Source organism: Rhyacophila brunnea, unplaced genomic scaffold, assembly GCF_057557595.1.
Source record: "Rhyacophila brunnea isolate RB1 unplaced genomic scaffold, BYU_Rbru_1.0 scaffold_60, whole genome shotgun sequence".
Classification (NCBI taxonomy): Eukaryota; Metazoa; Arthropoda; class Insecta; order Trichoptera; family Rhyacophilidae; genus Rhyacophila; species Rhyacophila brunnea.
The window spans coordinates 351,803-367,152 of NW_028233277.1; the positions used below are offsets into that span (position 1 = coordinate 351,803).

At 24.7% G+C, this 15,350-nt stretch overlaps 1 protein-coding gene across 1 annotated transcript; it reads right to left on the bottom strand.

Moving 5' to 3' along the window:
• Positions 1–14,265: 14,265 nt before the first annotated feature.
• Positions 14,266–15,108, bottom strand: LOC147065048 (uncharacterized). Its single transcript, XM_085957335.1, has one exon. It carries the CDS (start codon positions 15,106–15,108, stop codon positions 14,266–14,268), a length of 843 nt encoding a protein of 280 aa, XP_085813461.1.
• Positions 15,109–15,350: the final 242 nt, after the last annotated feature.

Below are 15,350 nucleotides of genomic sequence, written 5' to 3' on the forward strand. Positions count from 1 at the left end.
ATCCATTTCCGATAGAAGCTTCTTTTCATCTTGATTCTCATCGTCTAATATGATTTTATCTACGAAAGACGGTATATCTTCAAAAAGAGCACTTCCAAAGTTAGCAGATATCATAAACTTATTAAATTTTGGAATCACCCTCCAATGATGAAATTCCATTGCCAATATAAAGGTTTTGTTTTCATTCATACCAATAACTTTTAACTTATCGAGTAATTCAACCAAAATCGACTCATTTTCATTTTGATATTCAGTAGGTAGTTGAATAAAAACAATTTTTTTTTCTTGTATCAACTGTATTCCTATCAATACCAGAAAATATTTCCAAATATCTATTTTTGAAACCACAGTGTTCTGATAATCTTCTAGCCCCAAGCCAGTAATGATTTCCGATGTTCTCTTACTTATTTTTTCATCCAGTATTCTTTTAAAATATAATTTACCAGAATAGTTAATTGCTTCATAGACGGTTGAACTTTTATGAATATAATCTGGAAAGTATACATGAGATGTCATTTCTTCCCATTTATTTAGCGATATAAATTTATTATCAATTAACATTCTTCTGCAATGTATTGATGGATGATTCATCTTATCATGTGAAATATGTTCCAAAGTATTTAAACGATAGAAATCGCTACATGAATATATTCCTATTAGTTCATTCTTTTGTGAACTTAGGGAATGAATTTTGCGGTATTTTTTTTTGTTTTGATTTGCTGGTACATTTTGAATAGATCGTTTGTTATTGTTCTCCATTGTTCAAATATTTTGTGGGCTTTTATTGCAAAAAAAAACATATATTTATAATAATATATGATTAAAATTAACTAATCAAAAAACAGTTTGCATCTAAAGACTTTTTTATTGTTTTAAAGGAGTAAGTAAAGTAAGTTGTCAAAATATGGAATTAGACATAAAATAAAAATTATAATATGTTTGCACAAAGATGTGTAGCTAATTTGTGATATATTGTAGTGACAGACAAGTTTTGCTTCTATGCTTTTAAACTAGATGTTAAAATTGACGTGCTTTCCCATATTTTTTATTTAAACCATGCGCGAGTTTTATTTAAAAATTGTTGCTCCTTTTCCACTATGCAAGTTTGTATATGGTCTAGATACTTCGATAAAACGAACATACTAAATCATTTTCAATTTTTTATTTTATAAAATTTGAAGATTGTAAAAATAATCGGGGTATAAAGTTTAAAAACAAATCTGTTTTATAGATTATTGTTAGTTTTCTTTGAAATTCTATGCTAAAAATAAAGTAAGCCAATATATCAATATATTTGTTGGTTTTATTTTGTTATTTCTATATTTTTCACACGAGCACAATATTTTTTGGCTTTTTATGATATACCAGTTATATTTGAACATTAAATACTATTTTAAAATTATATTTTGTATTACTTTAAAACAACAGAAAACACATATATAAATAAGTCTAAGAAAAAAGTGCAACGGGCAACATTATTGTGATAATGAAGCTTAAAAATACTAGCGGGATATCTGTTTTATAGAAAATCTTTAGTTTGATTTAAAAAAAGATAAAAATCAAATTAGCCAATATAGTAATTATCGTTAATGTTTTAACTTGTAAAATATATTTCAATCAAGAATATCTATTTACTGTTACATAGTGCAAGCAATTTTTATATTTCTTAAAGATCCATACTAGACATAAAGTTATCTTTATATCTCACATAACAAGAATAATTTATAGTGGTATCTTTATCAACCCTTTTTTGTGTGATTCTTCGCTTCCGCTGGACTTCCTAAATTTTGTATGTTAAAACTGTAAGATGCCCAAAGTAATATTTATACAACTGTATGTTAAATTCTCAAGGTATAGTATTTTTGTAATAACTTATAATTATTGTTTGTCTGTAGTTACATGTGGTGTATTTGAAACACAGTATCATAGAACATGAATGAACTCGAAGTCACACGCTATACCGAGAGTATTATTTGACGACTAAGATTATAAGTAAAACTTGTCCATTTAGGTCTAAAATAGATCAGAGGTATAAAGGAGATTAGGAGAGAAGTGAATATAGCCAAGTGAATTTTTACATATGATAATTAGATACAAATCACATTATGCTTGAAGGGGAATCTAAAATTACAATAATAATCTGAGCCACATAAAAATAGATATTTTATTTACTTATAGTAACATTGGATGGATATGTAATCGCATTAAACTCGAATTCAACAATATAAATCATGGCATATATTCATATTATAAGACAGATAGAAACTTAGAACATATTTGTCTTTTATTGAGGAGAGTATTTAGAATTATGTAAAAAAGTGGTTATGGCCCAGGGTCTAATATGTTTTAGCCACGGAGTAACAATCACGTTATTCTTTAAGTTAAAATTCATAATTTTTATGTTAAAAGTACATATGGATTGATTGAGAACAAAATGAAATGGTTTTATAATTTTAAAAAGATAAATACGATAGTATATAATAGCCCGTAAAGAAATTTACATAATAGTGATAGTTCTACTTTATAAAAAAATCTGTCTATAAATCTAAAAAATATGTTCTTTTAAAATCAGAAAGATGTAATACTAAGTTCAAGGTTGGTGAACAAGAAAAAAAGGGTATGAATAAAAGTGAATGGTTAAAAAGTTCATACATAAATGTTTTATAAATCGACACCACCACAAAAAAAATGAAAATAAAATATGCGATTTACAATATTCAGTCTATATAATTTCTATTTCCCAGAAAAACGCAAAAATTATTTTGCTCTAGTTTTTTATAAATATATTTAAATCTTATAAGCAAACTGATTGTATTTTTTGATTTAGTATTTGGTTATTCTTTTTTTTCTTCGAATAACAATAAAGAAAGCAAATTTTTATTATAAACGAACCCAAAACCTTTTTAAAAAAACAACATCTGATATTTTTATAATTTGTGTTAGTTTATAAATTTACATATATAAAATATGCCGAATTACTTGACAGTTAATATTGAAAAATTTAATCACATCAAAAATACTTCTTAAAAAAGTAATATCATATGATTTTGAAAATATAAAGCGTCATCCAAAAAAGGTAACTTCATGTCAAGTCATTTTAACTATATAAGTATATTTGTAGCAGCAGAAAATGATATTCTTGATCCAATTCAGTATAATGCAATATTTTTTTATTTTTCTTAATTTCCTATGTGGCACAAAAATTAATGACAAGAAAAGAAAAATTGAGGTATTAAAAGATGATAGCGAAAAAGGTAAGAATATGAGAGAAAATTCTAGTGTAGATGCAAATAAATATACTGGTGTTGGTGGTTCAAATAGGAGTACTAAAAGATTAATAAGGCCGATAGAAGCAAGTATTTACAACAAAGATAAAAATTTGTTTGTGTATTCGCAACCGCCCAAGCGAGTTAAAACCAATAAGAAGCATAATTTATTATTAAAAAATTCTGCACATCTTGATTGTGGAAACTCCGAAACCTCAAGCACCAAAGAACTTACACTATATGATAACGAACTTAAAAGAAAGTTAAAAAAATTGAATAACTATAGCATTTCTAAAAGTATTGGCAAAAAAAATACAAAAAATAACCCTGATTATAATTTAGAAGCGCAAAAAGATGCTAAAATTTGTTTTACTTCTAATAATAAGCAAATAAAGAAACTTAAAAATAAATTTATATCCCCCTCGAAGAACAAAGAAATCAATTTTTTACCGGAATCTCCATGTAAAGAAGTGGATATTTTTGCATCAAATATGTTAAGTAAAGAAATACCTGATCAAATAAATGATACCGATGAAATTTATTTGATCGAATCTGATAAAGGTACATACGTCAAAAACTGGTTAAGTTATTGCGAAAATAAATCTATTGAACCTATTAATAGGAAAGAAAATTCAAATTTTGTCACTAGAAAACAGATTTTGCCTGATAATCAACCAAAGCTTAAGGATGAAATTAATAATCCTATAAAGCTTAAACAGGATTTGAATATAGTTTCTGACAACCAAATCTACCCTTATTTTAAAACACATGAGAGAAATATTGATATTAATCATATAAAGCTGGAACAGGATTTAAATATTTTTTCTAACACTCAAATATTGCAAAATTCAGAACCATGCGAGAATGATATAAATATTAATCCTATAAACATGGAACAGGATTTAAATATTTTTTCTAGCAGCCAAATCTTCCCAGATTTAAAACCTTGCGAGAACGATATAACTATTAATCCCTTCAATATGGAGCAGGATTTAAATCTTTTGTCAAGCAGCCAAATATTGCAAAATATAGATGATAGTAAGAAATTATTAACTTTTAATGCTTTCAATATGGAACAGGATTTGATAATTCTTTCTGGTAACCAAATATTGCAAAATATAAAAGACAGTGAGAAATTATTAACTATTAATTCTCTAAATAGTAATTATCATTCAAATTTCTCATCAAGCAATCAAATATTGCAAAATAACATGCCCAATGTAGAAAGCAATAATTTTTCGCCCCTATGTATTAAAAAAAACTCGGATTTCCTGTTCATCAATCAAAACTTAAAAATTGATATAAAAGAATGCAAAAAGAAAATTTCTAAAGCAAAACAAGACAATATTAAATGCACAAAGAACAAATACTTATTCAATTCGGAAGCTGAAAATTCTGTAATCATGGAAAACGATAATTTTGCTGGTTCGAACAAAGAATTGTTGATAAGTAGAGATAATGAATTAAGATGTGAGGCTTATAATAGTAAAATAAAAAGTGTTGGTGTTTGCAATTTGTTATCAGTTAAAAAAAATGCAAACGATTATACTTTTGGCATGAAAAAAGTGAAAAAAAAAATTTCAAAGATCACAGAAAAAACCTTTGATTTAAGTGATATCAGTACCATCGTGGATTTGACTGGACAAAATACTTCAATAGGAGAATCAAAATATGATCATCAAAAAAGCTCCTTTACACATATACCCCAATTTTATAAAAGAGAACAATCAAAAACTATGCTCTCTTTTAAAAAAATTGGATCTTATACTGAATTCAAGAAACAACAGTTAAGCATTCAAAAAGGATATAATATTTATAACAGATCTATTGAAAACTCGGAATATACAAATGAAAGCAATAAAGATACTATTCCAAAGAAACAAAGCCAGGATAAAATACTTAAATCAGTTTCAAAAAATTTACGAGCGACAGATATTTGTCAGAAAAATGAAAATGAAGGCATTTATGTTGATTTGACTTCTAATCAAAATATTCAATTGTCAAAAAATTCGTTTACTAAGATTCATCCCCTATATATTATAACGAAATCACATAATGATGGTATCAAAAACATTAATGTAAGTAAAGAAAGAGCTTTAATGCTTTATCGAGATAATTCTTTCAATCAAACTAGCAGAAAAGGTGGTATCAATATAGCCAATGATAAAGTTTTGAATTCAAGTGAATCCGATTCTAACGATTTTGCTTCCGTTAAAAAAAGTTTGAAGCAAAATAACATTTTAGATAAGTTTTCCGCATATCAAACTAACATAAAAGAAAGATCGAAATTATCATCGACAATTAAAAACGATTACATGTATGTTAAAACAATAGGATGCAAAAACCGTGATCTTGAACTTCTATTATCGAAAAACGCAGAGGAAATCTTAACCATTTATATGGATAAAATTATTTATTTAACTTCATTTCTAACATTAGCGATTTCTGTAACACAAACAAAAGAGCAAAACTGTTCTTTTATAGATGAATATCAAGCAATAAGGGGTGATTTTATCTTACTTCATAAATTAATGGGCCATGCAATGAGAAAATCTTCTATTGTTGAAATAAAAGATCAAGAAAAAAAATATCCCTCAAGAACCGATATCAAAAAAATAAACTTTTATCTGCTTAAATTAATAAACATGACATCGCCAGAACAAAATATAACCATTAAGGCTAAAAATTTGCAGATTGGGCAGGAAATATGTTTGATAGTGGCATTGTTGGAAGAATTTGTATCAAGTATGGGTCAAATTTTCCTAATTCCTCGCACAAAGATTTTTGATTTCATCGAAAAAAAGGAATTGTTTTTTGTCGCGCATCATAATTTAAATAAAAATTAAAATGATATTGCATTTTTTCATGCCAATCGTATTCAATAAAATATAAAATATTCTTTTATAGTATTTTCTTAAAATTTAAAATAAAATGTCGTAAATCCAGAAAATTTTATTTTGAAAGATATTATATTAATGGCGATAGTATAAATATAATTCGATGTTTGAAACGTAACAATAGCATAATGATAATTACGTAATAATAAGTTTTAATTTGTGAAATTAAGACAAATTGTATTTTTAATGTATTAATCTAGTTTTTGACTACGCTAAATTCGTCAATAATTATTTTGATTTATTCATAGAGAATATTTCCAATGTTTTTTTCGTTACTTTCAATATGCATTTCGGCTTTTTATCTTTATTAATCCAAGCAATTTCTAATCTACTAAAATTGCCATAAAAACACCTAACAAAAATTATTTAAGCGAAAATTTAAAATTATATGGTAATTCTCTTGCAAAAAGCAATTCCACTAGAAGTTAAATATTATCACTTGTAAACTTTTGTTGTTGATATCCAAAAAAAGCTATATCATGTATCCTTTGTAAAAACTAGATATAAACAATAAAACATTCCTAAATCTTCCTCATTAGACCGATTTCTGTCAGATTTACTTTTTTACTGCAACCAAATGTTTTCAATTTTTTTTATATGATCTCCATTTTCAATGGTGATACTTTCTGAGTTATTTATAAATTTATTGTCTATGTTTAAGTTTCGATAAGTTGTCAGTGCGAAAGTTATTTTCTGAAATTATCTTACGAGGAGGGGTTCATTTAAGTATAAATTTTTCTGTTTGTACTACATCGATAAAGAAATACCGTAAATAGTCTTTTTATATCACATAAGCGAGTATGGAGATTAATTTTATTCTTTTAGTGCTGGGTTTTTTTTCATGAATCATTAGACTTCTATTACAGACACTAGAGATAATTGCATTTTCAAAAAATCTATTGTATTTCTAATTATACCGCAAATCCTATTTTATTCTCTTTAAAATAGCAGTGGTACTACTAAAATGTGAATGTTAACATTATCAAGGCAGTAGTATGTAAATTAAATATTCCAGGACTGCTTATTTTAGTTTTTAAGTGATTTAATATCCTCTTTTTCTTCATACACTTTGATTTAATGTCAATGTATGCATATTTTATGTGTGTTTGCGTTATATTTGATCAGCGTAGATTGATTTAAACATAAACATGTATAAGTGATGAAGTATATTTCAGAAATACAATAAGTACAGTGTTGTCTTTTCACCCTTTTGAACATCGTTTATTGCTTCGCTATGTAAGTAATATGAATTTCCTATAAAATCAAAATGAATCTGTTAAAAAATGCAAAGCGATTGTTAATTTATAAATCTAAGAAGGATCCTTTAAAAAATAACCCATTCCTTTATTAGACGATAAATCATAAAATTTCGCAGAAAAACCATTTAATCTAATAATTTGAAAAAATAGGCAACAACATATAATTAGATAAGAATGCAAAAAAAAATCTATCGATTTCTCACGCGATAGAAAATAATAGATAAATAATATTTTTGTCAAGTAAGTTAATTATCATAAATGACATTGAGTATAAATAAATATGTTTGGATAAAATATTTTTAAACTCAAATAGCTAAGTTAGAGTAATACTCATGCAACGAATCTTAATTTTTTACATGATCATACATGTAGAAGTGCCAAAACTATAATTTTTAATGTATAAAAATCTATGAATAATATTTTTATCCTGCAACATTGGTTCATTTTTATGCAATGTATATGAAGCCCAAAGTTTATGATCAAAAAAATATGATTTATGATATAGTATTGTAATAAAATTTATAAAAAGAATGAAAGATTTTACATCTGTTTGCAATGTTTTTAAAATACTAGTTTCCTAACCGAATAATAATTTTAATTGGGTCCTGACATATATTTAGCATGTAGAAAAGCCCACTCCGTGTTTTTTTTTTCAATTGCCTATATGCATTGTACATACTTTTCTTTAATACCACGAAAAAACCACTCTTCTGCATATAATCTTAACTTAGTACTTCACAAGTCGTCTTTCATCATACACTAACGTAATTCTATAGATGGCGATATAAGATTGAACATAATTTGGCAATTATGCGTATAAATAAATCTTAGGATACGGACAAATGTATATCTTTAATAAGGGTAGAAAATTTGAATTTACTTTAATTTTACTGCTTAATATGACCCAACTATGATATTTTAAATCTTTAATCGAATTCACAGCATAAATTATATATAATTAGTATTTACAGCTACGATATATATCTTATATAATATAATGTGATCTGTAGGACATTTTTATATAAATTTATGTTTAAAGCTGTAAAGTCTTATTTTATGTTTTTTATTAAAATTTAGTTAAATTGTTTAAAAAATTGAATTTAAACCTTTGTAGTATAATTTATCTACACGAAATTTATAAATCTATGGATTATTGTCTTAGAAATTAAATGTTGGATCTTTGTAGTGCAATTTTATTTAAATTAAATTTAAACTGTGGAGTAATATTTATAAACCTATATTCTTGAAATGCATTTTTATTTATAAAAAGAAAATTTGAATAGAACTATATTTTTTAGAAAATTTGAATCCTATATTAAGCAGTATCATTTATACAAATAAAAATTTGAATAGAACTATATTATTTTGAATAATTTAAAGTTAATATTTAGAAGTATCATTTTAACAAAAAATTTTGATCTGTGGGGTAATATTTAAAAAATATTATCTGAATATATCCAGTAAAACTATATAAAAAATAAATCTGAAGATATCTAGTATAACTTTTAAAAATCAAATTTTAAGCTATCAGGTTTTCATTAAGCAAATAGATTTGTTACACTGTGGTGTTTTTTACTTATAAAAAATATTTTTGATCTGAAAACGGCAAGAAGAAATTTTTTCTTGAAGTGATTCAAGGCAACCAATTAACTTAATATTTGCATTTAATAAGCAAATAATTTTTATAAAGCTATTTTGTTAGTTTGGAATATATGCTGGCAATATGACTATCATTTTAGATATATTTCATAAAGTAGTTTATTATTAAAATGACTTGTAAAGATAAATACTTTTTCTATGCTGTGATATATTATTTAGTTATCTAAATCTTCTATACTCTGAGTTACTTATATGCGTATATCTAAATTTCCAAATGTTTCAATATTACTTTATTTAATTCGTTAAAAAAACTCGATAGATTTTTGTATTTTCAAATATTAATTAAAGTATGTATAATTTTTTGTACATTATTCATATTTAGTTACCTGTTTTGTCTAAGTTTTTTTTGCTTCATTAAAATATTTATTGCCTGAGTCGTAACAAGACTTATTATTCACGTTTAAACGCGTTATTAATAAATAAATCTTTAAAAGAAAGGCATATTAGATTTATTAAAGAATATGAAATCTTTGCAAATTAATTTTTTTTGATACACACTAAATATTTATTTCTATGGAAAAAATTGCTTTGGTTGTGTAGCAAATAAAATTTTATAATATATGATTTATGTAGTACATTTCTAAATTTAATAAATATCTTCTTTTTACTTGATCAAATATGCCAAAAAAAACGTTTAAATAATTCTTACACACTAAAGTAAGTATTTTTATTTTATCAGATGTTTCATGCAAGAATTCTTTTTAAATAATTGTGTGGATATGATATTGTGATACGAATCTTCCACCTAAAAAATTCAATCTAAATATTTAATAGAATCGCGCCAAGTATGATAGGTATTTATATATAAAACTAGTAATGAATGTATCTAAAATATATACAGTATGGCATACACCTTGTACGTAGCCACATTAAAGAAAGCCCATAACTTATAACATGACATGCATGTCGGGTTTAAGCCACTAGATTCATATTATTACCATGTAATATGTAATATTGCCAAAATTACAAAATAAGGGCGCTGTTCTAAGCTTCACTTTAATACGCTGGCAAAAAAACAGCTAAAATCTACTTCTCCAAAAAAATTGTTTACCTTATTCGATATATATAAGAAGTATTCATATAAAAAAAAAGAAATAACAGAAAATATAGTTTTATGTAAAAGTCACAAATGTATTTCTAATTTCTATTAACTATTTTAAAATTAGATATTTATTATATGAAATAATATTAATCACTATACAAGCTCGTTAGAAAATTAATTGCACTTTTAATATAAGCTTAGATTGTATCCATTTTATAGTTTAGATATGGTTTTCAAAGTTTGATAATTGTGATACAATAGCAATTCTGAAAAGTATCTTTTATGAGAATCTACATGCTATTTACCATATTTTCCTCGAAATCATGTATCCAGAGGTTTTGATTCTTTAGATTGGATAGAAAAATTTATTTTTATTTCTGAAAATAAAATGCGGAAATCTGGATAATGCCCTAAATTCGTTTTATTTTTTCCATAAATATTTTCGTATATTTTTAGTATATTATTTTGTTAATTTAATATGTTTTTTTATTCCAGCGTATAAAATTATATAGCTTCTATATAATAAATACGCCACTACCTTATATCTATAATTTTAAATAATAAATATATTAAATTAGGTTTTAATACATAAACAAGATTTTTCTATATTTGTTTTTCCTTTTAATTTATGATTCAATAGTTTTAAATTCAAAATTATTCATATTCAACCATTTTTTTTATGAAATTCGGTTTTAAGAATACTAGTATTATATTTTGAAGCTAGGCCTCTATATACATTGAAACTGAAAATATTTTAATTATTTTTTTTAAAAAAAATCCAAATGATAATTTTTATTAGAGGCTTGATTTTTTTTACATAAATCAAAGCACACTTTTTAGAGTTCCATCTTCAATTTCATCTATAACTTTGCAAAAATAATGCCAATATCTAAAATATACATATAAAGGTTTTTTTTTGGATTAAATGTATACTTTGATACAGCGATACAATATGTAATTCTATTTGAATTAAATATTCTAAGTTTCTGTTTGTAAAAATATCATTTTTAAAGAATATTTTCAAAAACATATTTGTATAATTTTTATAAATTTAAATATATAATTTTATTACCATGTATATAATTTTCGTAATTTAACTATAAATTTCGCTCAAAATTTTTAAAGTTTGTATAAAGAGAAACTTTTTTTTAAAAGACATAAAAAAGATAAAATAAAAGCTATTTTTAATGTAATGCTTTTCATCTGTTTTTTAATGTCAGTTATAGTTGATAAAAACCTTTTTTTTTGTATTTGAAAAATAACAAAACTATGAATATATTAATATAATTATTGTTTGTATGATTTAATGCATATATTATTTTTATACCCTTTTACATTATTGTTTATTCTTAAACGTGATTAATGCACCATTGAGTTTTTATGTATTATTTGAAAATAAATTTTTATTATGATTATTTTTACTGTGGTATTTATTGCTTTTAATAATGTGTTTGGCTATATATTTTATATATTGTTACGTTATTTCTTTAATAAATGTTTTTCTTCATTATTTGTAGAACAATATTGGTTATTATTAAAAGTAATTGTTACTCAATTTCTAATATGATTCTTTCAAATAGATACTTTTAGTGATTTATACAGTAGCATTGTATTTTATTTAAATAAATTAGAGCTTCGTTTAGTTTTTCTTTTATTTTTTTTGTGAAGAGAATTATTAATCATGATGTGTTGATATTGTGATAAAATAACTAAATTTTGAATAAATTTTTATATGAATTCATTTTATACTATCTCACATGTAAATATAAAAAGTTATTCTAAGACGCTAAAACCGTTTTTTTTTGATTCAATGCGGGGTATAATTCATAGACTTTAAATTTTGATAAAACCACACCAAAAAAAATATTAACACACATGAATATACTTTATCTGTGAAATTTCACCGCAAATACTAAGCTTTATAAAAAAAAACCTAAAAAATAGCAAATACATTTAAATTTCATCTTTAATTATAAAATGGAGTTTTTATACTTCTAAGCAAACGTTTAGATATTCGATTGTTATATTGCCTATACTTAAGAAATTGTGATTTATAAAACTATTGAAGTTGTTCAAAAAAAGTAAAACATATATGGTTTATATATTTAAACCGAGAATATATGCAGTAACGCACTTATTTAATATCAGAGATGGAAACTGCGTCATTACCACTAAATAAACAATACTGCCATCGAGTAACTTTTCGGTTATTCTTGTTTATATTTGAGAATCTATAGGCTTTTATAAAAAGTTTTTTTATAGTCTGAAATATGTATTTTTTGCGAACTAGTTGAAAGGAAAATGATTTTAAACGAGGCGGGAATAAACAATGCTTCCTGAAAACAATTTTTTCTATAATATTTCACTATTTAAAATCAATTATCTTTTATATGTTTCACTTAACTATAACTCATTTTTTTAAATGATTTTTTTGTTTAATACCTCTATTTCTTCAGTCTGAAAATTAAGCCATACTAGATAAAATTGAATATCAAATTATTTTCTATACACTCTAAATTATGCATCTAAAGAAGAAATTATGAATAAACTCAGTATTAAAACTAATAAAATGATTGTAAAAAAATCAAGTATGACTTAATTGCTTTGTTATGATTTTTGTTAGAAGTTACCGGCTTAATTGAGCTGAAATGAATGAAACAAATATGATTAAAGATCTTAAATTAATGAATTTTTGATTATTTTGCTTTTTTCTTTGTGAATTATATTCTCTATTATTAATTTGACATCTATAAAATATTTAGATATCATCTCTTGGTAATGCATCCCGTGTATAGTTTTTTTAAATAATGACGAATTCAATTCTGAAACAAGATTCTTTCATAAACTTTTGAATCTACAAATAAGTGGCTGCTAACTACTGTGTCGAATAAAAAAATAATACAACGAAATTTTTTTGCCCTTTATGATTTTTTAGCAAAGATTTTACAGCGAAGTGTTTATAACATAACTTAATTAAATAAAATTTCTATATAAACTATATCACATTCAAAATAAATTCGAAAAAAAGAAAATGAAAGTCAAAATGAAATAAATTTTTTCATTGTATTGATAAAAATCCATTTATAACTACATTCAAAAAAGTATTCCGTTAATAATTTGCTTTTATACAATCTCTAATGTCTTAAATGGATTGTTTTAGGTATGAATGAAAATAGATATTTTTTTGTGTGGTCAATTTTATACCATGAAGGGCAAATATTTATATTAAATATAATCATGCGGTTTTATAATCTACATGCTCTCTATTTATTGTTCTTAGACCATATTTTTTTTCACTATATGGCTAATTTATGTCTTCGCTTCATATTTTACGATTAAATTTCGAAGTAATTGTTATGTGTCACCTATTTATGCCGTTTTCGATCCTAATTTTATTCAGACGTGATTTTCAAATTTTTTTACTTTCATGTATTTTATAAAAATAAAGTACGAATATTTTTTATCATGGGTTAAGTTTCTTTTTATTAATTCCATTTATTGAGACGTGGTCAGCCCATTGAAGATATTGCACAATTCATTAGAAAATATTTTGACACCTACCGCTGATCTATATTCATAAACTGCTCTTCTTCTCTTAAATGAGATGAGTTCAAGTGTCTTGTAAAAATAAAATATAATGATTTTTGAGTGTGAATCGACAATTCAAACAAATTTTTTTTACATTTCTTTGATGAGTTTATTAAGTCAAAGAGGTCTGCTGGTGTATTTTTTGATTTTTTTTGATTATTAAAATTATAAAACGCAGTATGGTCGAAAACAATTGTGTTTTTTTAGTCAGATAGCGTTGATCATAAATAAAAGTAATTTTTTCTTTGATTGTAAGTTTAAAAGTTAATAACAATATTTACAATCGTTAAACCTAGTTATAATAGATGATGAGGATATCAAAGAAAATATTGATCATAGTAAATTGATTAAGTGTAAAAAGTAAGATTATCAAGAAATTTATAGAATTAACATAACTTATTTTAATGTTAGAATAATATATTATGTGTTGAACAATACAAGGCTTGGTATATATTATTTTGTAGTTTTATGTTTGATCGACGTTTTATTCTGCGGGTTATGTGAAAAAAATTAAATTATTTCGCTCTAATATGTCTATATTTCTATTAAATAAATTAATCGTCAAAGAAATTGCTTCTTTCGAAATTACTTACATTCTTAATAATCCAGTCATGCGAGGGAATATCTTCAATTTTCATTCTTTGAGACGGCTCTTTAATTAGCAATTTTGAAACAAAATCTTTTGCATCCTCACTTACATAACTTGGAAATTTCATGTCTATGTTATTAATATTGCTTCTGAACTGTGATTCTTTCATATTCTTATCACAAAAAGGCGTTTTTCCGGTAATAAATTCGAATGCTAAAATTCCTAAGCACCAAACATCTAAATAAACATTATGATTTTCTCCAGATAGCATTTCCGGGGCAAGATATTCTTTAGTTCCACAGAATGTATATCGTCTATTGTCTATATTCTTTACAGCCCAACCATAATCAGCAATCTTTACATGATCATCACTCCCTATAAGAATATTTTCTGGCTTAATATCACGATGAATTACGCCATGTGATTGCATGTATCTAATCGCTTTGGCTATCTGTAAAATATATTTAGCACTCGTTGTTTCATTAAATTTAACCGATCGTTGAAGTATGTCAAATAATTCTCCTCCTCCTGCATATTCTAAGACTAAATATATTCTTAGTTTGTCGTAGAAATATCCATGCATTCTTAGTATATTTTTATGCTTTAGCTTTAAATGAATTTCAATTTCTCTTCTTAGTTGCTTGGCATCAGAAGGCGAAACAATCTTTACTTTTTCTAATATCTTAAGTGCTACAACATGTCCTGTTTTTTTATATTTGACAAGCCATACGTGACCAAATTGACCTGAGCCAAGATATCTTCCTATTTCAAAATCGTCAAGCTTCAAAAAGTCATTTTCAAATGTCATGCCTGGGTTTGTAAATTAATTATAATTTGAACAGAATGATTATATTGTTAATTTTTTAACAATAATGATAGTAATAAACACAATATATCGTTTTACTTTTATTTAAGACACCAATATAATCATGATTTACCAAAATAAAAAATTTGGATTAAATCTTATAAATGCTATACTAGATAAATTGTGGTGTATTCTCGATGCTTCTAAAGAATAAATGGATTTCATCAATTTGTAAATAAGAAAAT

Bases quoted from the DNA above. Each gene is read 5' to 3' on its own strand.
- LOC147065048 (XM_085957335.1), bottom strand. From the start codon at position 15,108: ATGACATTTGAAAATGACTTTTTGAAGCTTGACGATTTTGAAATAGGA.